Consider the following 25,457-nt stretch of genomic DNA (forward strand, 5'->3'; position numbering starts at 1 on the left):
ATGGACTGGCCAAGCATGTCTCCAGACCTAAACCCTATTTTGAATCTGTGGGGCATCCTCAAACGGAAGGTGGGGTGCGCAAGGTCTCTAACATCCACCAGCTCCTTGATGTCCTCATGGAGGAACGGAAACTATTGATGCTCTGTAAACTCCATGCCCAAGAGGGTTAAGGCAGTGGTGGAAAATAATGGAGGCCACACAAAATATTGACACTTTGGGCCTAATTTTGACATTTTCACTTAGGGGTGTACTCACTTTTGTTGCCAAGGTTTAGACATTAATGGCTGTGCGTTGAGTTATTTTGACGGGGACAGCAAATTTACACTGTTATACAGACTGTACACTCACTACTTTATACTAATATATATATATATATATATACACACATTTGTGTGAAAAAGAAGGTATACACAGCCTCAGATAAACAACAACACATGGCATATTACACCGTGTCATGATTTATTCAACATAAATAAAGCCAAAATGGAGAAGCCATCTGTGAAAAACTAAGTACATGCTTACTGCTTCCATAGGGGTTAAACTGTTAAGTAGCAGCTACTAATCAAAAGCCCTTGATTAGTTGATCATCAGCAATTGTGACCACCTATAACACCCAAAGTTTTAGCAGTTCACTGGTCTGGAGCATTCAGAACACAATGCAAAGCACCCCAAACACTTTAACGGTAGTGTATGTTTATATACACTGCCCCACTTTATCTTGATCCGCCCCTTCCCATCACACAAATCAGCTTCAGCCACCTTGACCATCTCAAACATTCTCAAATGTACACTTCACACTGACACAAATGCACAGATGCATACATACAACTATCAGCAAGAACCGACACACTACTCGCATCAATAAAAAAATTAGCACTTTTAAACAGGCAGGCTGCTTCAGGGGCAGCGGTGGGACAGTGTAACGGTGAGATGAAAGGATCCCAAGGGACTGGCACAGATGAACACAGGAGAAAAGCTGGCTAAGTGAACCAGCAAACAATGGGTATGACAGGACAAAATCAGCAGGCAGAAAACAAAGTCAGGCAAGCCGGGTAGAAGAGCCGAGAATCAGATGTCCGTGGAGCCAAATCAGGAACAAAACACAGACGAAAGAGCAATTCAAATGTATACACTGTCACCAACCAAGGGTAAATGGCTAGGAACAGATGGGGTTTAAATAGTGGACTTCCGGGGTCAGCTGAGGTCAAAATCGGCAAGTACGGGCAGCCTCCTGGCCTCAGTGACTTCACCGAAGCGACCGCAAGCTCCCGAGGTGTGACTGTGCCCCGCAATCAGTATGTTTGGGCTCTCCAGCCGGGTAGAAGGCTGCCTGTTGGCGTGGGACGCAGCTGCTAGGCAGGCAGGCTACTTCAGAGGCAGCAGTGGAACAGGCAGGCAGGCTGCTTCAGGAGCAACGGTGGGACAAGTAGGCTGTTTCAGAGGCAGAGGTGGCACAAGCAGGCTGTTCAGGGGCAGAGGCCAACCACGTTAATGTCTGCCTTAGTGTATAGTGATGGAAGTAATGCTGTACCAGACCTGTTCAGTAAATGTTATTTATTTAAACATATTTAATTTACTTATGTTAATTTTATTTTTTCAGATTTAAATTTTTTCCTAGTTGACATAAAGTTTGTGAAATAAATATTCTTACAAACATCACTTTTTTTTATGTGTGTGTGGGGTGCCACATACAGGATCCGCCCCTGGTGCCAAATACTGCTTGCGCTAGTAATGCTTATGCTTAGTGGTTATTGAGGTGTAAATTGGGTCCTGTGTTTCCCAATCCAGTTTTTCCTAGTCAACATAATTTGCCTTCGCCATCTCTCCTTGTATATTTGATTTCCTCTTCGCTGGGCATCTCATTCCTAAATATTCTCCAGGTCCTTTCATTTTCCAGTTTTAGACTTTAGCTTTTTTCCTCTGTAGCAGCTTTAATAATGCAGTATGAAACAGCATTTATAATAACCTGTAGCTTTATTAGCCCTTGTCCATTCTGAGCAGAATGAGGGAGAAGCTAAAGACAGCTCAATTTTTATTACTTAGTTAAAGCATAGCCCTTAGAATTTGGGCGGCCTTTCATTTTCCAGTTTTAGACTTTATCTTTTTTCCTCCATAGCAGCTTTAATAATGCCGTAATCAAGTCATCTATATTATAATTACCTGTCTGGGGTGTGCTCTTTCTGGTGAAATAGTTAACCTGTTTCAGGACTTTGTGAATTAAAAAGGTCACCCAAGTACAACCTAAACATGTGTTGGAGATGATAAGACTCCTCCATTGTAAAACTGTCAGTTTAAATGAGCACATCAAAGCATGCAGCTTTCAGAAAAACTGATTAAACTGATGTTATTAATATGAGACCTGTCACAACAGTTCAGAGTTGCTACTCAGTATGCTAGCGGGGGCAGAATACTCCCCTCAAAGCACAAATTACCTAATTTTATGTTAAAATATCTTTAGTGGAAATCCTGTCCTCATTTTCTTGTGTGATGTATCAATGATGTGACACAAAATTCAGGACCCACATTTACAATGTTTGCTTAGGGGGTGTCCATGCTTTTACACATTCTAGCAATTAATTACATATGGACAGTAACCACCATGCTAAAGCATTCATAGTTAAAGAAAACCACTGACATATATGCATCTCACTGACTTCACTTTGTGTGTTCCAGCGGCCAATAGGGTGGATGCATGCGTTCCACCATCCAAGTTGGCGGATGTGGAAATCAATTAAAGGGGAACAGGCACCTGTGTCCAGGTATCGCCATATCCCATAGGATTCTTCCTCCTATCCCCCTGGCAACGAAGGCATGCCTTGGATACCAGGAAGTATAAAAACCATTTGCACCATGCCTTCAGTGCTAGGTTATTGAGCCATTGTGCGTAGATATCCCAGTGTTATTATACCCGTTGCAAGTTCCTGGTTCCTGCTCCTGTTCCCGTTCCTGATCCCAAATTGTTCTATATGGCTTACTCAGTACCTGACTTCAGCTATCCTTTTTGATCTTGCTACCTGCTGCCAGCCTCGACCTCGGTTCTGTCCTTGACTATGGCTTGTCTGCTCCTCCTGTTGTGACACTTTCTGAACTACCTGAACCTCTTTTGGCTCCTTGCCATCGGGTTCCATCCTCAAACACCGCAAGGTTATCCTCCAGATGTAACAGGCATGTTTTTGTTTACTTTTAAGGATGTTGTTCCACTTTGACAAATTGATAATTTACTCTTGGGTATGTTAAGCAAATATCTGCTTAATGTCATTTTATTCCTTTCCCTGAAGGTTTATTCGCATTAAAACAACACAAAAAACTCTTGAAAAGATTTTCCATCACATGACAAGGTAGAAATGGACTTTCTAATGCTGCATTTAGCCACTAATGTGTTAAATTATGCAGAACTACAAAACAGTATAGGGGATGGAGGGAGTAAGGGAGAAATGAGTGCCCATCATGGCTCACCAAAGGCCAAAACAATCTACACACCTCCCAGCCAACATGGAACATTTATTTCACTGCATTAAGAGAAAATGTTGTGTTTTCTTAGGTCACACGAACAGGATCCAATCAGAGCATCTTCAAAGGATGCTAGATGTTCTGTCCTGAGTGCCATAAAATCCTACAGTGGTTACACAGAGGATGTAGCAACTAGCATCCTCATGTTATGATTTGAGAAATATTGTCCTTTTTCCATAGTAGAATCATGACATGAAGATGGTCAGTGTGCTGTACAGTGTGACCTCCAGAATGATACGAAACATGGCAGGAGGTGGTTAAACTGGGCCTAAGCAATAACAGGTGAACTGGCTGACAGGTAATAGGGAATGTTTGGTGCTTGTATGTTTGTAGTACAAGGGAGAACGTGATCACCTCATAGTTATTAACGTACAGGGCACTGTAACAACAGCCTTACATATTCAAATATCGAAACTTTGATGTCAAGCAGCACTCGACAGTACAGGTGCTGCAGTTCGAATCCATCCAATCTAGATACAGAAATGTTTGAACTCAGCATCTTATTTTACCACAAGTAGCAATATTTTGGTCTTCAAAAGGATAAATAAAGGTTGATAAACGTCCTTTTGAGGACCAAAATGTTGTCACTTGTGGTGAAATTAGGCACTACTACACAGTGCTGAGTAAAAACATTTATTTTGAGTACAAACTATGCTGCCAGGCCTTACGCCATTAGGACTGCATCAAAATGCCTGGGCTACACACTTCCCTACCGTTGTGACTCATGTAAGAATCGGAATCTTTCTTTGATAAAGAAAAAATAATTTCCTTTTATTTTTGTACGAGGAACTGTAACATCAGGATATTCCCACAAATTATTTTACTTTTTAATTTGTGTGAGATTTCTGTGTTTTATCCTTGTTTATGTACTGTTTGGCATGTAGTTTGTATGTCTCTTATCATTATTTTTGTAAAAAAAAAAAAAAAAAGCATTTAGATTAGATTAGATATAAATTAACCAATTCTGTCTGTCTGTGCTCTAATTTTAAACTCATAGCTTTTGGGGATAGCTGGTGTTACCTAAATCTAAGTTTTACCTTTTTGACTACATTTTGTAGAGTTTGAGCAGTTTCGAAGGTTACCTAAGGCTCCTTGGGTATTTCTAAAACCTGACACAGAAACTGGTGGTGGCAGCATATAAAGTAGTGGGGTTTGGTGTAGACTCTCTACTCCCTGCGGAGACAGGGTGAGGTCTTTCCATTGTTTTTTCCATTTATCCTTTCGTGCCCATGTTCCTCCTTAATGTCACAGTGAGAGACGACGGGCAGGTGGTGGAACTTCTATGATGCAGAGAGGCCGGGCCTAGTACACCAGCACAGCTTGTACCCCCTGATAGCGGTCCTGAATGTATTTTACCTCTGATCTCAACTAGACAAAGCATAGGGTGTTGAGGGGGGTATAGATAGGCTCTGTGTGACTAGATTATCTTCATGTGTGTATTTAATTAGCAGGTTATCATTGTACAAGATCTAAGTAAAAACTTAAACACAGATTTACAGTGCTAGTGCTGAATTTTAGAAGTAGGTTGTGGAGTATGCATCTCCACATGTAGGTCATTGCTGACCATGCTTGTAGTTTACATCTGTATGCCAAAAATAATTCCACCTTGATGGCAGATTTGGTCTGTATGCTTATTCCATGCATGGTTATATGTTTTAGCCTCCTAAACTTCTGTTGGGAGTTTGATTTATCTACTACCCTCTGTGTAAAGTAAAACTATCCAACTCTTCACCTCCACACTATTGCTCATTCTTCTTTCCTTAGTTCATGTTCTCTCTGCACTTGACACAGCCAACAAATGTATTGCAAACGATTTTGCTACATTTGTGAAGTCAGAAAATTTGGATCTATCTTTTCGCATATTCAAACACACCACTCAAAAAGATAAATACTGTATTGCTTTTTGTTTATAATTTTGATGACTTACACTTTGACTAATCAAGACAACAGTATTACTTTCAAATTACTAACATTAGTAAATAAAGCCATCATTCTGCTTTTGGATGGCTATAACAAATTTTTGTGTTAGAACTTAGTACATATACAGAGGTGGACTGAAGCAATGTGCTAGCAAGGAGGATGGAAGTTTAATATGGCAATCCAAAGAGTTCATTGAAGGTGAGATATCACTAAATAATTAAAAAGGTTTAAGGGATGGACAATGCATATTTACTTAACGTGAAAATTGATTGAAATACCTGCTACATTACCCAGCGCAAGTACAGTGCCGAATCACTGTTCCTGAGTAGAGGGTACTAATATCATTCTTCCCTAAACGTTCCTAGCTCTGATCAGTCTAGCATATGCACTGTAGATGCAAAGGTACATACAGCAAACCTGGAACAGGAACAATGATTCCAAGTGTAGGCTAACAGAAGTAGCAAAAGTAGCCATTGTGTTGGCAGGCATAAAAAGGTGCTAAATAGGAAAAATTGCACTTTTCTTCATGCTTATACTGAATATTGAAGTTCATATACTGGCCTCAGTATTTAACACGTATGTGGTATAAATGGATTCTCTGGTGACCCCTCATAGTTTCCTCGCATTTAAAATTATACATAAAGATTTTGTTTGCTCGATTAAACATTTAAGGGGAATAATCTGTATATTGTAAGTATGTGTGGTTACAATAATGTGTTGTCAAAATATTTTAGTGTGCTTCACTGACACGTAGCATTGCGTTAATTGGTTTGGTCCATAAAATCTCATACAAGACTTTTTAAGATTGAACTTCAACAATACAGACAAGCTTGGACACAGCTTGAACAGCAGCAAAAGACAACGAGCTGTGCCCCCCTGGGTTTTTTTTTTTATTATTTCTTAAGAAAGGCTTAATATAAAATAATTTTTTAAACTGTGTCTGACCTTCAGGCTTCATTGTGAACTAGAACTGGTATCTAATTCTATACATATTATTGTAAGGTACTTTCTATTGGCAGGTTTGCATAGCTATTAAATACGTGTAATAAGTGTCAAGCTATGCAATTTACATTAAAATGACGTGCCGCTATGTGTTTTCTCTTTTATATTTTTTAAAATTTTAAATTTACACAGCCTTTATCTCTTTCTGTAGTATGTATTGTTTTTTATTTTTCAGATGTGTATTATTCACACTGCTTACATGAAGACCATTTTTCCTAAAGGTATTTTGTTGTCCATTGTGTCCAGTTTATCCTGTATTTTACTTGGTTTGTGGAATATATTAAACACCATGTACCTGCTCCAAAACCCAATTTTTGAATGAGTTTCTGCCAGAAACATGAACTTTTACATCTTGCATTCTTAGATTGTTGAAAAATCGACCTTGCTTAAAAAACATTGAAAATCTCCTTTGTAGACCCTGCATTTAATTGTTCACACAATATTTGAGAAATATTGTCTGAAAACTCCATTCAAAGCAAGCCGGTTTCTGGCAATTCACTGCCCTTTAAGTAAGATTTGTTGGAAGTTGGGCTATGAGGAAAGAATGTGAATAAGTTCAGGAGTTATACTGGACCACTATAAGGTGAGGGGGTTTGGCGTGCAGGATCCATCAAGTGAATGGCTTCACACATATTGCTCTTTGGGACACACATATGGTGCCCGTGAGCCAGCTGGGGGGTAGCAGAAAGTTGATTCTGGTGTTGGTCGAGTGAGGGAGTCCTGTAGGAAGAATGAAAGGGGCACATAGCCGGGGTGTAACTGATCCAGATAGACATCCTCATGGAGGCAGCGGCCACTTAGGAACTCTCGGCATTCAGGTAATTCCGGGCAATGGTCTCCAAACATCTAAAGAAGATAAGAAAAGATTCTTAATGTATGCTTTCCACTTTTCCATGTATATTTTTTATGTGAAATGACTAAAGACCCAGAGTCTTCAAATGATGCCAAAAATATAATTATGTAGACCATAAGTTTGCTACATTCTGCAATTAGACCTATCTTCTTTTATAGTATAAGCTGTAGAGCACTGTTTCAGTCCCCGAATTTCATGATCCACAGTCACCTTTGTTGCTTAAATTTGTAATACTTGACAAAATATATTAAATATAAAAATATATATAAAAAATTTAGTTTGAGACAAGAATTCCATGTTTCCCCAATGAGGACCACATATCTAATGTGTGTCTAATATATACATGGATTACATTGATCGGATTTGCTGAACTACAAACGATGTATGTGGATAGAATATTAGTAAATTTCAAGTATCTGATATTTATTCTTGTTTAATTTTCTATTACACGTGGTGCCAATGACACATGTACGACAGAAATACACAAATGTGGCATGCTCAAAAATCATTGCATATCGACACTCATGCAACAGTATGAAAAACATAGAATTACAGATGTTAACATTTACAGTAAAATGCATGATTAGAGGTATGCCAAATTTTCACGTACACAAGGTGAATGCAGATGTGCACGTTTTGTGCTTTTGTCAGCACCACTGTCTCTTGACAATGGGTTGCAAGAGAATAAGGGAGACAAGTTTTGATATTATACCGGTACTTTAAATTCTACATGTCTGGATGGTCAAGGAGCAGAAGATAGATTTGTGCAGATGGAATTACATTGTTACATTGTTAAGTAGTCAATGTGAAGCACCACCACCATACACAACAATAAAAGGGAGCCGAGAACAAATAACAATGGGAGGACAAAGTTTGTGGAATGTGTAACTGCCTACACATAGTTACACTGCTCCTTCATTTTTCCTGTAGTAGAATGAATATATGAAAATGTTATTAAAAGAAAACTTTAAAAAAAAAAATGTTAGTAGAGACAATAGCGTACTGTAATCCCTATTTCTGGTTTATGTTATACAAATTGATGCATATGCTTCTTTTATTATTTGAGTTAGAAAATGGTCTTCTGTCTTATTCCCCCCTTTCCCATTTACTTCCCCTGAAGTACACTGTAATTGTATATACTACATATATACTACATGTATACTAGTGGAAGTAAAGACTTCCCGATGTTTCAATAGAATCAGTTAAGGAAGAAGGGACATGAGACAGAACTGTAATTTGATCATTATGCCTATCTTGCCTGTTTATGATTCCAATTGATTTGGAACTTCATATAGTTAACATATTTTAATCACCAGGCTTGATTTACCTGAAGAGGTGAACCAGGGAAAACAACCCTTTTTCAAGTAATTCTATTGCAAGTCTTAATGAACACTTTTTTATTAAATTAGGAATGAGAGTGTATGATTAATTTAAATTATTAGCAACATATGTCATTCTGAGCTGCAAATTAGTTTGCCTTAGAAGGAATTCTGCTTTATTCCTGCAAATAGGAATTAACAAAATGTATTTCAATAAGGGCACTTTCAATTTAGAGGTATAACATTCCATCAGACATAGACACAAGTGCTAAAATCCTAATAACTGCCTATGAAAACATATGTTACCCACAATATTGAAGGTGAATTGTATCACAATTCTAAAAAAAATAAGAACCAGAAGAAGAATTTAAAAGTAATTAGAGGCACAAATGATGGCTGATGAAAAAAGAAGCAAACTGTAAACTTGTGTACATAAAGTTCTCTAGGCAGATCTCCATAAATAATTACTCAGCATTTGGAGATATCCAATGTCCATATGTATATTTCCAGGATTAAAAAACAACCCATCACAATGTAGGCTAGAATCTGTCTGAGACACTCTGCATATCTTACTTTGATTTCTGGCTCCATTGTAGAAGGCAGACACACACATTCAGATGCTTGGACATTTACTGTGAGCTGAGTAGAATGGTACTATTAGGAGGAACAGAGAACAATATAAGATGAGAAGCTTGTAGACATACAGAGCTTGGGTTGCATATTATTGTGCACTTCGAAGAGCATTGTCGCTTTCCTTAGACAATGAGGATGTCTTCATATGAGAATATTCCTTTAAACAAATTAATTATTTAGAGTAAATCATCCCACAACTATCCATCATTTAACATCTCATAATGTTATGAATTGCTTAGGAATTGATTATACAAGACTACGTACTAAACTATTATTCTCATAGGATGCAGTAAAAAGAAATATTTCCGGAAAATAGGTTTTAAATGTAATTTAGTGTCTTTGAAAGTTATATATATTTTTTTTCAAGATGTACATTTGACTAATACAGGAGTAAAGCAGAATGACCAAATCAGTAATTCAACAAAATATAACCAAATCTCTGTTACAGAATTGGTGATATCCCCATTCACTACTTCTTAAGAGGTGCAATGCAGAAACCTCAGTGTAAAAAAAAAATCAATTCCCATGTTGAACTTGAAACTATTTTCCAATAATTTTAATTGGTGCTGTATTGTTACTTGCTACTAGATACATTTCATTCATTTTGTTTTACACTGTAAGTTTGTAAGTTTTGAGCTACGTTTTCTTTTCCAATAATGTATATTCCTTTTGAATATTCCATTTTAAACTCTAAGCACTTTTCTGCTCTTCTGTTTAGGGTAGTTTTTAGACTTGTGCATTCGTCTTCGGGCGAACATGAAAACGAACACGAAGAGTGCGTTTTCGTGTTCGTTCCGAAGACACGCCGAAGAGAAGACAGCGGCGGTAAAACGTAGGCGAAGACGAAGACACACACCACGAAGATCTTCGTGATTGTCTTCGTCTACCACTCTCCCCGGTCCCTTCCCCTTCTAACTTACCTTGGCATCGCGGCAGTTCACGGAAGTGGAAATCCGCAGGTTCGCCGTCACGGGTTACAGGGCAGTGCGAATGAGCCTATTGGTCGCCTACAGGGACCTCCTCTGGCATCAACCAATTTAACTGACATTTAACTGATAGAACAGGGAGACCAATGGTATCTGCCGGACAAGTTACGGCACCAGGAGTTTAACAGTCTGTACGAGCAACCCTATTGGTCGGCAGCAGGGGGCTCGTCTACCATCAACCATTGGCAGACGAGCCCCCTGCTGACGACCAATAGAGTTGCTCATACGGACATTTAAACTCCTGGTGCTGTAACTTGTCCGGCAACAAGTGCACTCTGTTGGTCGCTCATTCAGACTTTTAAAACCCCAATGCTGCAACTTACCCAGCAGATGCCACTGGTCTCCCTGTTCTATCAGTTAAATGTCCGTACAAGCGACTTTATTGGTCGTTCGTACGGACATTTAACTGATAGAACAGGGAGACCAATGGTATCTGCCGGACAAGTTACGGCGCCAGGAGTTTAACAGTCTGTACGAGCGACCCTATTGGTCGCCAGCAGGGGGTTGTCTGCCATCAACCATTGGCAGACGAGCCCCCTGCTGACGACCAATAGAGTTGCTCATATGGACATTTAAACTCCTAGCGCCAGAGCTGCTGCGGTACGCGTTAACCCCGTATTAACCCCTTAACCGGAAAAAACGAAGAAAAACCGGACACGAAGAATGTCCACGAATATTCGCCCGAAGAGAAGACAGGAACAGGCGAACATTCGCAGAATACGAAGATTTTTTTTCCCCACGAAGACGAGCACGAAGAGCCCCCTGGTGCCCAAGTTCACCATGATGTTCAAATGATATTCCGGTGCGTTGGACCCATTGTTTTCTAAAACAAGCCTCACATGTGACTCAATATTAAATGATGTTCTAACATTTAACTAGACTACATTGATTACACTGCTGTGAGCTATAATCCTGTTGGTGTGGTTAAATGTGTCCTTCACAAGTCCATCTTGACTGGTACTAATACATGTGTTTATCATAATAGCAGCTAGTATGACATTCTGCATTAAAAAACCAAACATAGTTAGGATTTACAGTTTTAGTCACATTCAGGGAGATCTGACACTTTCTGATCTGGGAAGTATGTAAAGCCCAGTACACTCACCACCATAACACACAAACACACAGTCACTCGCTTGGAGTTTGAACCTGTCTTAAGAGCATCTTGCACATGGTGCAAACTGCTGCACTGTTACTGCAGGGTCACATAATGTTGTTACATGGCTCCACTGACCTCTGCCTCAGTGAGAATTAGGACCTGTCCAGGGTGCAATTTTTCCTTGGGCCAACCTACACATTTGCTTTCCGTTACAGCTAAAGTTTCATTGCATTACAAAAAGCAAGTTCTTTCCTTTCAGAATGTTATGTCTCAATCTTTTACAAGCTTAATTTAGAATATGATGCCTCAGAGGCAAAACATTTGATATATTTAATTAATAATGCCAAATGTATACCAGGGTTTATACTGGAGAATTAAAACGGCCCTGACAGTTTAAGGCAAGCAATTGTACCTGTCGCTTGGTAGACTTTTTGGTGCTTTACAAATAATTCAATGTTTTTAGGTAATATGATTGCCTTTTTTCAATATTTTGTTTGTGTTGTGTTCAAAATGTGAATCCCATTGGACTCTGACAGCACCTATGGGGCTTTCCCTTAAAGGTCTGGCTCTCCCATATAGGCAACAAGGGTGTCTATGGCCCTAAGCAGATAGAAGGGCTTTGCGAATGGATTCTCTAGCATGTTAGCAAGCACGTGCATGTAGGAGAGGGGCACCCTACATGGCTCCTGTTGATTTAGTGTCTGTTAAGTGTCAAATTAAAGGAATATGGGGGTAAACCATCACTAGTAATTCTTAATAATATAAAGACTGATAATGCTGCCTGAAAATGCAAATATCCTGTTGTATTTCAATGTTCCAACTTGTGGCTAATTTGCATTGGCTGTGATCTTTTTTATTTGCTTTCAAGAGGTATACAATATATTTTACCAACATGTTAAATGTTGTCTATTTTCTCTATTCAAGTCTTTCCTGTTTAAGAATTCTTCTCAATATATCTGTTACATAGATGCTTTAGGAAAGCATTAAGAAAATAAAGTAAGAAACCTTAAGAGATTTACAACATTTTAAAAGCATAGTAGATATTTATTACATCTAACCAATTGTTTAGAGGCTTATTTCCCTCTCCTTTATGGTCGCCTTAGGAATTAGACTACTTTTAATTTATCTATAGATAAAAAAATAAATCTGTGGTCTGTGTTTTTCTGTTTACGCAAGTTTTCATTAATACTGCTATGTTATTGCTCGGTTTACCTTTAAACGCTGCCATATATTTCTTTAACACCCATATACCATATATATATCGGCGTACATTGTACTGTAACCTGTTTACTTTTGTATTCTTTATAATTTGTTTGTGTTTTAAATTGCATCGAGCATTAATTTGAATTATATTGTACTGCTTTACTATAAAATAATGAGAAGCATTTTTATAATGGCATTTTGCACGCTTAAACTTCCTTACAGCATTTCAACTATGAAAAATTATTATTGGACCTTACCCATAAACTAATGGTTTTCAGAGATTAGGAAGCAGATCATGTGATCACAGATCACATGCTCATCAGGACGTTTACGCAGCCATTTGGAATTTACGTAGAAGTGGTTTGGGAGGCCAGTGCATTTAGTTATCAAACAAACATACTTCCATGATACATACATACATCATAGCTACACTTCATTAAATGGCATTCATATCTGGGTAGCATATCTCCCTCTAAAACATATACTTTATACAAAACAGTTTAATTATTAAATAAGGGGTGTGAACGTTTAATTTAATAGGCTGACATCTGACCCATCACATTTACAAAAGTTTCAAAATATGAAACTCCAAGCACTTGAAAAGTAATACAGGTTACAAAAACATATTGCTGTCACACAAACCCAAGACTGACGCACACATGTTCTTTTCCTAATGCTCATTGGTACATGGAATGGACAAATCCCATCTTCAATAACTGGCAAGACACCTGTTGACCCTTCTTGCACCCAGAACTGTAAGATTTTGTGTTGAAAGTATTCATGTTCAAGCAGGAATCCCCCTAACTTGTCAGGGCTTTTTGATAAGGGGATATGGAAACCACTTTTGTTCACAATTCTGTTGGCTACATGTCATGCAACTACTTAATATTTCTACAGCCATCAAAACATATGTTTCTATGCAGATGCCTATGTACTATACGTAAGCACTACAGCAATTTCAATGAAAACATTTTTTTAGGATGACAAGAGGAGACAACATTTATCTGGAAATGTGTATGCATAAATTCACTTGAAAGCTAAATGGGGCATGCAAAAAAGAGGGCCATGCATGTTGAATGGACTGTCCAGGACATGTCCAGGGAATAACGGAACATAACCAGGATTAGTGAGGAGGAATGAAGTGGCGTTGCACTATTGTGCTGCCCACAGGTATATTCAGCTAGGGGTTACAGGGAGCAGAGTACCTTGAGGCCAGGCTGAGGGGAAGGGCCTAGGTTGCATGCGTTAGCGTAAGTGAGGCTGGATAGTTGCGTACTCGACAAGGTCTCCGCTGGCGTGGATGGAGCTCCCGATGTCGGGAGGTGACGCCAGGGCAGACGTGTCCAGCTCAGCGTACTGAACGTCTAGGTCCGTGTGACCAGAACTCTGCAGATCAGAGCATTAGAGACTGTGAGAGAGAGACAGTGAGAAGGGAAGGCAAGGCAAGGTGGGGATGGGTTTTTGGTAAGCAGACAAGGAAGTAAGTACAAGAGGGAACAGACAAGGCAATAACAGAGAGAAAAAGTATTATACAGGAATAACGGGATTTGGAGCAAATGGGGAAAACAACGAGAAAAATCAATACAGGGCAAATAATACAAAATAAAATACATTCACTGTAATAAGCTGCTGAGGTGCAAGTGAGCTGTTTTGTAAGTCAGTGGCTGTAGTTGTATGTGATTTTTATGAAGTTCCATGGATTATATTTACAAAGCAATGTTAAACTGTAATCAACTATTGATACTGCACATAAGTACAACTAATTATTTTGCAATGAAAATGGAATGCTATTACACGGGAGGCTGTGTTGTGTTTGATATTGGATGTAAAAATACAAATTAGTGTACTGTTAGAGAAGGTTTTGACTAACTAGATAAATCAGCATGTAGTTGCAGATGATTAAAGTCACTTGTTACCATAAAGTTTAATAATGAAACAATATCAGGATTTTAATCAGTGATTAATGAAAATACTGCTTAGCTGACTCTAATAAAACTAAGTAATACTGTAAATGCGGTTGCAATCACTCTAGCTGATGTTTGAAGCTAACTAGAAGACCTAATACAGACAATTCCCCTAAAGGTCATTGAGGATCTAACAATAACGTACTTGAAATTGACAATATCACTTAAATCCAGAACCATGATTAGGTCTCTTGATGCCTTGCGCTAAAGGTTCTGGAGCCAGGTGGCTCCAGCACACCCCTCACCTTGTGGTGCCTGGGGGCAACTGCACCTCTTGTCTAGAGATTACATGAACATATGAATGCTGATGAGAGTGGTGATTACACATTCTACAGGTACATTATTTTATTTGGTTGAGCAGATGTTACCTCAAGCTGGGTGTTGTAAACATCTGCTCATTAACCTACAAAATGTGTAGCCCACCCTGCAGGGACACTTGTTAAAGTTGGGGTCTCCTGATTTTTCATAACTCTCCAAAACAACTATGAGGGTGATTCGAAAGTGGTCAATATCCTAACAGTTTTATTATTCTAAAATACACATTTTAAGAGAATTAATAATATTTTCTTAAGTGTAAATTTTGTTAAATATTTCATCATGAAGAAAATATCAGGACTTGCAATTACCAAGCATGGTTCTGTTTGGCCTATGTATTGGCTGACTGGAAATAATTGGATATTGCTAAAAAAAAATCAGTGTTTTAAATTAGGATAGATTCCTCTTGGTCTTTATGTTTTTTTATTTGAACATTCTCAAGGTTATGTACACTTAATTAAAGTCATTTTATACCGATGATATGATTTCCTAAATACATTTTAAAGCGTACCTTCTGAGAAATATGCAATCAGTTGTCTTAATTTATGTCCTAGGCCGATCTCATTTTAAAGCCTCAAGCTAATTATTCAGTCCCTTGTTGCAGAGTACATGGATACTTAAAGTATTTTTTATCAAAGTTGAAAGTAATCTAGTATATGAAACTACTAAATGTTGTTGCCTATATTTCCTACATAATGGGAACTCAGAGTTGCATGCATAAGTCAAGGGATTGCAGTCATTGACTGATGATATAACACAAATTCAATTGCTCGAGAAAGTCGGCAGATAATGTGCACAGAAGCAGGATACACTGGGTCAGTGTATAAAAGGTAGTTTTTAATCCTTCAGTAAAATCCTTGGTGTGCCAAATGGTTACACAATTAAAAATAACTGACCGGGACAGTTGTGTTTGATCATGACTTTCTGTAAAGAACTTATTTTGTGCTATATTTTCCAGGTTTGCCCAAAGACCTGTTTGTGGGTGGAATCTATATATATATAAAGTAAGTGGAAACATGAAAATCCACAAGGCCAAGAAACAAAAACACGTGTTTGTCTTATTTGCTTGTCTTCATCCAAAATCCAGAGCATCAAACTTTGCAAGTTTTGGATTTAAAGCAATTTTGTTTTTGGAGCATTTATATTTAATTTGTTTTTTTAAACACTGTATATTTCAGTTTCCCATTGATGATCATTTCTATCTTATATGCTTGGACTGCTTGCTAATTTGTATCTAAACATGCTGTTTTCAGTTTTTATTTCATAAGCAACTCCAAATGCATCTTTCTGTGTTAATGTAAAGGGCTCTGCTGCCAGTATTTATAAATATTATTTGTTTCCTTGACTTTATTAACCCCTTCAGTCCCAGGGGTTTTTGGTACCTCAAATCCCAGAGCAATTTTGCCATTTTTGCGGTATGTCGGTTCAGCGAATATTCTCTTTCCCTGTGAATAGTGTACCCATGTAAACTATATATATTGTTTTTTTCAAGGAGAGATAGAGCTTTCTTTTAATACCATAGTTAGATGATTAGCTGAAAATTTAGGATGAGAAATTTATTAAAAACTAGAAATAAATTAGAAAAAACATTTAACTTTGTATAAATCTTCCCTCTGAATCCTCACAAAATTAGGTAAAGTGATGGAAAATCCTGAATTATCAATTCAAGTGTCCTGATTTCAGAAATACCTAATTTATATAGATTTTCCATACTTTCCCACCACTTATAGGAAACATACTATAAGGTGTACATTATTCGTATAATTTTTATGCTTATGGTTTATCGGGTTTGGGGGTTGTGAATGGGGGCAGGAGGATTATATTGTTTAGATATTGTGTTAGGGCAATGGGATGTAAGGGTTTTTCTTAATTTTTGTATTGTTTTTGTATTTTTTTATATATTTTTTAATTTAATTTTTTGTATATATATATATATTTTTTAAATAAAAATGGTTAGAGGTCCTCTTAGGGACCTCTTGAACATGTTATTAATGCCAGTGATGTCACAATGACATCACTTAGCTCACTTTATTGTTTTATTATTATTATTTATTGTATTATTTTAGTGATTTTTTTTTTTTAAATCAGTAATCATTTTTTTTCTTAGTTTCATTTTTGAAAATTGCCCCTGCACTGATCACTTTAATATATATTGTAAATACAACTGGATTAAAAAAACATTGAAATAATACCGTCATGCATATATCATTCCTGTCATAAACATGAAATACTGTAGCGATAAAACATTTTCATCTTTTTTGTTGGCTGTCAGACACTACCTTAAGCATCCCAGTTTACCAAATGCATATTCATCCATGCTAGAGCATCAGTATTTGTTAGCATTTAGGTTTGTAAATCTGTTATCGGTGAAATTTCCTTGGTGACCTAACCTGCAGTGGCTGTTTTAACATTTCTGCAGTATTTGTGTTTAGCTGTAATTTTCTTCTTTCTCATTTATGGTACCCACACAAACTAGGGCTTTCTTTACACACTATTTTTATCATATCATATAATGTATTATACAAAAACAAATATGGTGGAAAATAAAAAAAACTTTTTCTGACTTTTATTCGAAAACTCTTCTACTCATCTACTAAAGCTAATGAACAAAACTGCAAAATTGTAATATTTGTTACATGTTTTGAAATACCCAATCTTTTCATATTTTCTGCAAGTAGTGTTTTGCTATTTTATAAGGGTTTAAAATGCACCTTTTTTATTATTTACGTACTTTTTTACATTTTCTTAAATAGTTTCCATTATGATATCATGGCTACATAATTGGAGTTTTTATCATTTTTAAATTACAATTTTATTTATTCTTATTATTTTACTTTAGGAAAGCCGAGATCCGTGGCAAAAGTAGCTTATCTTATTAATTTGTTCCCAAATGGTTCAGGTAACATTTGATTGATTAGACAATCAGCTTCCTAATAATAAGAGAGATACCAAGTACATAAAATGGATGATTAAACATATATATTGTTATTTTTTTAAATCCCTAAAGATAGATAGATATAGTATAATATACTGAGCAATGTAGGCTTTAAGCTGAGTTAGCCCCAGATATCAAAAAGTAGCATTACCTTCATCAATTTAAACACTTTCTAAGTTTGAATGCTCTTTTTCATAGATTATACTCACATAAGTAAAAAGTTAGTGTAATAGCTTATTAGGAAAAGAAAAGTTTATAGTTTCCATTGGTACCAAACTAATAATGATGAATACACTTTCATTGATAATCTCTTTCTTGTCATGAAACTAGCATTGCTAAAATTATTTTGTACTGGCAGTTCAAGCCTCATATGACACAGCTGAAGGTCAAGGAAGATGGACAGGCAATGGGCCAAATAACGTTCTGGAAGAATTTTTTTTCTTTTTAGTGAAAATCCACATATTAAATGTGCCACATTTGGGAAGACATCAAGAAAATTGCGCACAAATAAATGACACTCTGTGGGTAGGTCATGGTAAGGTCATTCATGATGAAATTGTTCTGTGTGTCTCAGCAGTTGTTAAGCCATAGAGGAAAAATTGTGGGGTCCAAATGGGCTTGATGTCTACCTGTCTCTGGCATTTCATAAACTGAGAAAGCCATCTAATGCACTTGCTTTCATGTTGTCTTTGTCCTTGCACTTATGCAGAGTTTTCTTAACTGGCAGTTGAGTATGACTTAATTGTGTCTGGGATTTGATTTGGCCTGGCTTGAGTCAGTCCACTTTTTTAATCACCCTCTACTTTTACACAGCATAACAGATGTGTATTGAACAAATGACTTGGCCACTGTGTTTTCACTTTTGTTTTGGAACTAAACTGCTGCATAAGGAAATCTGCTCTCAGATTATTATCATTATCATGGTTGACCAAATAATGAACAAGTTAGATCTTCATACCTAAATTGAGATTTTCTTCCCAAAAAAGCCTTGAATGTTATTTGGTGTGGAGCTGATAATAATAATCACATTTTGCTGTATGCATTACCAGTATTTTACGCTAGATTATTACAACTGGACGGATGTAATTGCTGATACTCTGTATTTTCATATGAAAAGATTTGTGAAATGCCTGCATAGCCATTTTTAACTGGATTGGATATGCCTAAAAGTTTCTTGGAACTGTTTTATCATATAGTTTCAGTATAAATATTTAGGTAGATTTTCTTTGTAACAAAAAGTTATTTACGCTAATGTAGCACTGTGTGTTTTCTGAAAAATAAGGTACTAGATCACCTTTGGGCTGTTGTCAGTTAAATGGGCTTACGTTCCATGCATGCGCCTTGATTCTCTATTCAAAGCGTTAATGAGCACATTGCTGGGTTGCAGACTTTCACTAACGGGTACTAAGTTCTCATCCTGGCAGGACACAGGTAGCTGTGTGAGCACACTGTGGCCAGACTTGTTATTATATTTATGTCACGCATTCCTTATGCATATTTTCTTTGTTTAAAGTGGCAGGCCCCCAATTTATGATAGTATATATGAGAGTATTCCAATCTGTGCCACGGCTCTCGCTTCTCTTGTTAAACATCAGAGGTTGAAATAACCAAATTTTATTAATGAAATCATGTAAACACTTTAATAAATTTTTTTTTTAAGGTGCACTTAATATCTATGCCAATACGTGAATATCCATGCCATTGTTCCGACCTGGTACCAGGAGACAGGAAGAAGGGGTCTTAGGGGCTGTACCGGGCCCCCTAGAGGCATGGGCCCAGTTGCAGCTGCGACCACTGTGACCCCTATAGTTACGCTAGTGATCATGGAGCATCATGTGCTAGTTTATTCACTAAATTAGACCAAAAATAGTTTTTATATTTAAATGTAATTTGCAAACATGTACTAACACATTAAAAGGCCGCAACTGGATGCTTATCATACCAGTAGGCTCACCCTGTTGTAGTAGATTCACATTTTTTCCAAGTACTGTAATAATACATTGATACCTGGCTTATTCATTGCTCTGCAGAGTATATCTGAGTAAAATTCCCTGCAAAGCGGTTTACCTTCCTTCTTCCAGATTGGGTAGTACATTGGTTGGTCTAGACGGTTAATGTACAAGGTGCAAGAATGGTTTGCAGTAAGGTTCCACAGTTGGTATAATATAATTTGTAGTGTCCTTGTGTTTAAGAAGCATTGTACAATGCCATGATAGTATTTACTAGGATGTGACCCTAAGGTAGTACAAGCACTACATCAAACTATTCTCTGTTTTCAGCAAATCTGCCCAGGTGGATTGTGAAACTGCATGAGTGGAAATCAGGACTGGTGTGTTTGTATATAAAGTCACCATACAATGTATTGATAAGTTCCAGGAATGATCAACATTTTGTCTTGCAATATGCTGGATGTGCTTAGCCCTCTTCGGAAGTTATAACTGAGACAATATTGTCCTTGTCCAATAGCAGATAAAAAGATGATTGCTTTAACACCCACACTGACATTAGAAGCATATTGAACAATTTTTAGAAATGTTATTGCCTTTGGGAATAAGCTCTTCTAAAGAAATGCTTCATAAACTGTGATGACAAATTACTTGAATAACATAAAGCTTTTATTGCATGGCAAAGATTTGTGAATTGTGATTTAGAAAGTGTTAATATTATAATGTGATGTTAAGTTTGGTTTTGTGAATTTAGTGTGTTTCAGTGCAAATAAATAATGTTTTATGTGTATGTTTCTTTTCAGTGTGTTGGCATGAAATTTCATGTCAAGTATGACTTGCTTTCACACGGCAGAAATATAATGTAATGGAAATGGACAATATGGATACTTGTTTGATTTGACTGATATATCAACCAATCAACAAGTGAATGATTATATATATATATATATATATATACATATACATATATATATATAAATAAATCATACACATATCTTACCCTTTGTTCACAGTAGGGGGCATTGTCTGATGCCGACATATCATAATACGGAGTCTGTTGTATAGGCAGCGTAATTATTTCCTCCTCTGCTTTAACAGGATCCAAATGCACAACCTGAGGAAGCATTGACATACCACATACACATATACATATATATATTTATGTTATTATATAGTTGGTATGAGCCTTTTATGAGAACCTTAACTATTGACGATGAGATTTTTTCAATATCTTTTAAAGCAATCAAATCTTATAGTTTAATATTTCAAATACAGTAATAAAAAAACTATTTATTTTGCTTGCTGTGAACGTTATGATCGAGGGCTTTTGTCAATATTCACCCATCATAAGCAAAATGATTAGCTAGATACCATTCAAGATTCACTTGCACGAGCCATAGTTGTTCCAATGCTGCACTGATGAGATTTAGCGAGAGTAAGATTTTGAACCTTCTCCTGAAATCTTCCAAAGTAATTCCCAAATTGTTTCTTTAATTCTTTTGTTTAGTAACCTAAGGAAGGGCTATCGGTCAGAATAAAACATTGTGTGGATATATGGTTGTTGAATAAACATTTCCCATTTATGTAACAGGGATATGCATGTTGTTCCATTTTCCATTTGTACTGCTAGACTTGTTTTAAAGTGTTTTTTATGATGGTAATTGTCTTGTCTCTGTGTTTCATGAAACTGAGTTTTAGATTTGCTCTTCCTGGAATCATGGATTGCACAATTAAACATTTGAAAAAGAAGGATGTTGGCATCCAAAATAATCCACAATCCATTTTCTATTCATTAATCCAATCAATGTATGGGCTACAGGAGTTGGTCATCCGTGAGGTAATAATTAAAAATCCACTTAATAATTGATTGTATTCTTTGAAAACCAGAGGCCAAGGAAAATGAGAGTTGCACATAAGTAACTTTCAAACTGAAGTTAGGCAGTTGGCAAATATATAAGGTTACTTCTTTTTCTTAATAAGTACAGACTGATTGACGAACATGGATATTTTTAATTAATGAAACCTTGAGGTGTCACGGGTGGCTAATTTCTGCAATTGATCCCAAGAATATCATTGACCTCAGACAACATGTTGGTAGGTGTCAAAGAATTCTAGATATTGATCCATTGTCTACCCTTAATGGCATTTTAGGTGATAATCTGATTTAAAAAAGGTTTCAGCAAATCAGTAACTTAGAGTTGGAATTTGATGTACCAACAAACTTCCTGGAAACAAAATGTTGACAAGCATGTAAGCGCTGTACTTATGGATAGAATAGACATAGGTCTCGTCCAAAATGTCAAGAAAAACCATTGGTGGTAACGCAATTACAATGTCCATTGAAAGGTCATCCATGAATAAATGCTGCCAAATCTTTGAAGTATGACATTTTAAGACTTAGTGTATGTTTTCAAAGAAAACCACCAGACACCTATGTTCTATTATTTCCTTGGATCTGGTATGCAGGAACAGATGACTGTGAACTCCATCTACATGTCTTTCTTTCCATTCCTTGAATATATTAACAATTTGAACACACTCCTTCGGTGAGGGGCCAAGGTTCATTGCACTGAACTAACAACTCAAAGATGTCCTTTGTTTCATACACCTGTACCTTATCAAAATGCCCAACAATGCTGCGACAATATGAGATTTATTTATAAAAAAGTGATCAAATACTTATATTGGTTTGTCTATTCTGAAAGAGGGAATGAATGCTTTGATAGGAACCTATGAGAGCAGCAGACCAAGAATACTGTGGCTTTTTCCCCAAAGTGAAGTGACCTCAGAGTTGGAAAAATGACTTTACAACTCTATTGCTGATAATTAGAGAAGGCAAATAAAAGTAGATAGTGTGCTCCTTAGTGGATCCAAAAACATGTATACTTTAAATTTATATTATACATTTTGTTATTCTGTTGACTTTATCAGAGGTACCAATTCAGCTCTGTAGGTTGTTGTACGAAAGCAGTAAGGAGGATTAGACAGAGACTTCTTGATTGCAGCCATCTGAAATGGATCCTGAAAGTTAATTAGATATCCACTGGATATCATTATTAGAAAAGTTCATAGAATACACTATAATGTATAATATAATGCAAAAAAAGACAACAGTCCAACGTCAAGCCAACAAAAATATCATAAAAAAGTCCAGGTAAACAGAAGTAATCTTGGACATGTACTACTTGCATGTATGCCCCATTTCATATAATTTATTTGAATATATATATATATATATATATAATATATTTCCACCAACAATTTAGGCAATACTGTGTAGTTGGGGTTGAGGAATGTAAATGCAAATATAAGACCCTAGGTCTGCTACATCCAAAAAATAAAAATATGGTATGTTTGAAATCCTGATAAAACGATATACAGTATACATAAATACCTAATAGTTTGGTTATTTAATTAAACATTGGTTATTTACAAGTAAATAACCAATATATATATATATATATATATATATATATATACACATCTTTTAACTTCATGCGGAATATATTCTTAAATATTATATTTCAGTTACAGAACAATGTGCCATAAATACAATGCACAATTCTGTAAATAAATTGAAGAATTTGCTCACTCCACGCTTGAAGCGCCTCAACTCCGCACATGTCCACTGATTAGCCATACTGCAGTATCTTACAAGAACCCTGGAGGTAGCTCTCTTCTTGTGAGCCTCTTCATCTGCAGATTTTCAGCTTTTCACATCAGTTATTGTTAGCATTCTTCAACAGAAGGTTTTGAAAGTAAGATAATAAAAAATGGATAGGGCAAGGATAGGATAAACTTTCAAATAATGTTTTTTTTCGAGCAGCACCCAAGAAATAAAAGTGTAAATAAAGGAAATGGTAAAACCTTTTATTCCTTTAGTTCTGAAATAGAGACCGTGGTCATCCATGCCTTGTCCAATATCATGCTTATTTTAGTGAAACTATGGTTATTTACGCATAAACACAACAAAATTTAAAATCTAGTAATCTTATCTAGTAAATAAGCAAAACATTTCCCATTGCTGATAACCCTACAAAAGGGATTTTATTTTTTACTTTTTTTCATTTCCCAGTTCTGTCCTGTTACCAGGACAAGAATGGTAGACTAATGAAGGGCTCCTGTTTCTTCGTAGTAACCAAATGGTTGCTACAATATGCTTTAAGAATTATACTCACCATACATCAATGGGAGACCAAACATGCACTGGTTAGAGGTATTTGATGTTTTGCACTGCACATATGTGAAAAAAAACCCTAAAAACCGTTTACACTTGTTACAGTGTATTGGTATTATGGAGAAGTACTAAAATCCTCAGTTTCACAATGTCTGTTTTATTACATTGTATATGAAATCTGATACCTGAATGTCATGAGCTGTAAGGTGTGTCTTCATCTCGGGCTTCTTTTTTGGTGGTGGAACAGGTTTATGGGAGGGAGGAAGGTCTGTCCTAAAAAAAAAAAAAGAAAATCGACATTCCAATGTTATTTGGCAAATTAGATAATAACACACAAAAAAGAACTACTCAACAGACATATATTCATCAAATGCACTATTCTGGGTAGTTAACAGTGACAATTAACAATAATCATAAAATAAATATGGATATGTCTCGGGTGTCCATCACTGTCATAATCAGGCAGAGTATTAGGATTTCTATAATTAACATTTTACTATGCACTCAGCATGTTGCACTACTGAGTAATGTAATTGGTCTCATCTGTTGTTACAGCCCATGAGGACAGAGCTGGGTACCCTTAAGGTGAATATTGTAGTTATACGTAATTAGCGAAATTAATGTAATATATAAAGGTTCTGATTCCAATTAGATATGATTAATTTAGCAGCACTGTACAATGGTTTATGCAGATAATTTCTAGACTTGGGCACCAGGGGGCTCTTCGTGTTAGTCTTTGTGCGCGTCTTCGGGGGGAAAAAAATCTTCGTATTCCACGAATATTAGCCTGTTCCTGTCTTCTCTTCGGGCGAATATTCGTGGACATTCTTCGTGTTCGTTTTTTCTGGTTAAGGGGTTAATACGGGGTTAACGCGTACCGCAGCAGCTCTGGCGCCAGGAGTTTAAATGTCCGTATGAGCAACTCTATTGGTCGTCAGCAGGGGGCTCGTCTGCCAATGGTTGATGACAGACAAGCCTCCTGCTGCCGACCAATAGGGTTGCTCGTACAGACTGTTAAACTCCTGGTGCCGTAACTTGTCCGGCAGATACCATTGGTCTCCCTGTTCTATCATTTATTAACTGATAGAACAGGGAGACCAGTGGGATCTGCCGGGTAAGTTGCTGCGTTCGGGTTTTAAAAGTCTGTACGAGCGACTCTGTTGGTCGCTCGTACAGACTTTTAGGCTCCTGGTGCACTTGTTGCACCTTAAGGGGTTAAGGGGCCGTGCGAGTGAGCCTATTGGTCGCTTGCACGGCCCTTTAACCTACGGATTTCTGCTCCCGTTATCTAACACTGCATCGAAGGGGTTAACGGGAGCAGAAATCCATAGGTTCGCTGTCAGGGGTTACAAAGACCGTGCGAGTGAGCCTATTGGTCACCTGCAGGGTCTTCCTCTGGCATCAACCAATTGGTTGATGCCAGAGGAGTGTAACTGCGGGGTACTTACCTTCCGTCTGCCCGAACCGCCGTTCTTCTGAAACCCCTCGATGCCTGTAGCCCTCTTATAGGCACTACCCTTGTGCGTTCCAAGCCTCCGTTTCAAGCAGGGCGGTTAATGCATTTGGGGTTAGTACCTTGTGCGTGTTGGCTGTGC

The 25,457-nt window shown here is 37.1% G+C and overlaps 1 protein-coding gene across 1 annotated transcript in view; it reads right to left on the reverse strand.

Annotated features, from left to right (window-relative positions):
- Nucleotides 1-7,056: 7,056 nt before the first annotated feature.
- Nucleotides 7,057-25,457, reverse strand: part of LOC149298076 (nectin-1-like) — a 95,767-nt gene continuing 77,366 nt past the window's right edge. The window contains exons 7-9 of the mRNA XM_089487924.1: nt 24,048-24,135; nt 20,686-20,799; nt 7,057-7,278 (exon numbers count right to left, since the gene is read on the reverse strand). Coding sequence (XP_089344050.1) covers nt 7,057-7,278; nt 20,686-20,799; nt 24,048-24,135 — 424 coding nt within the window. The remainder of the gene's footprint in view (nt 7,279-20,685; nt 20,800-24,047; nt 24,136-25,457) is intronic.

Source organism: Sceloporus occidentalis, unplaced genomic scaffold, assembly GCF_023333645.1.
Source record: "Sceloporus occidentalis isolate IW3139 unplaced genomic scaffold, rSceOcc1.0.p SCAF_35, whole genome shotgun sequence".
Classification (NCBI taxonomy): Eukaryota; Metazoa; Chordata; class Lepidosauria; order Squamata; family Phrynosomatidae; genus Sceloporus; species Sceloporus occidentalis.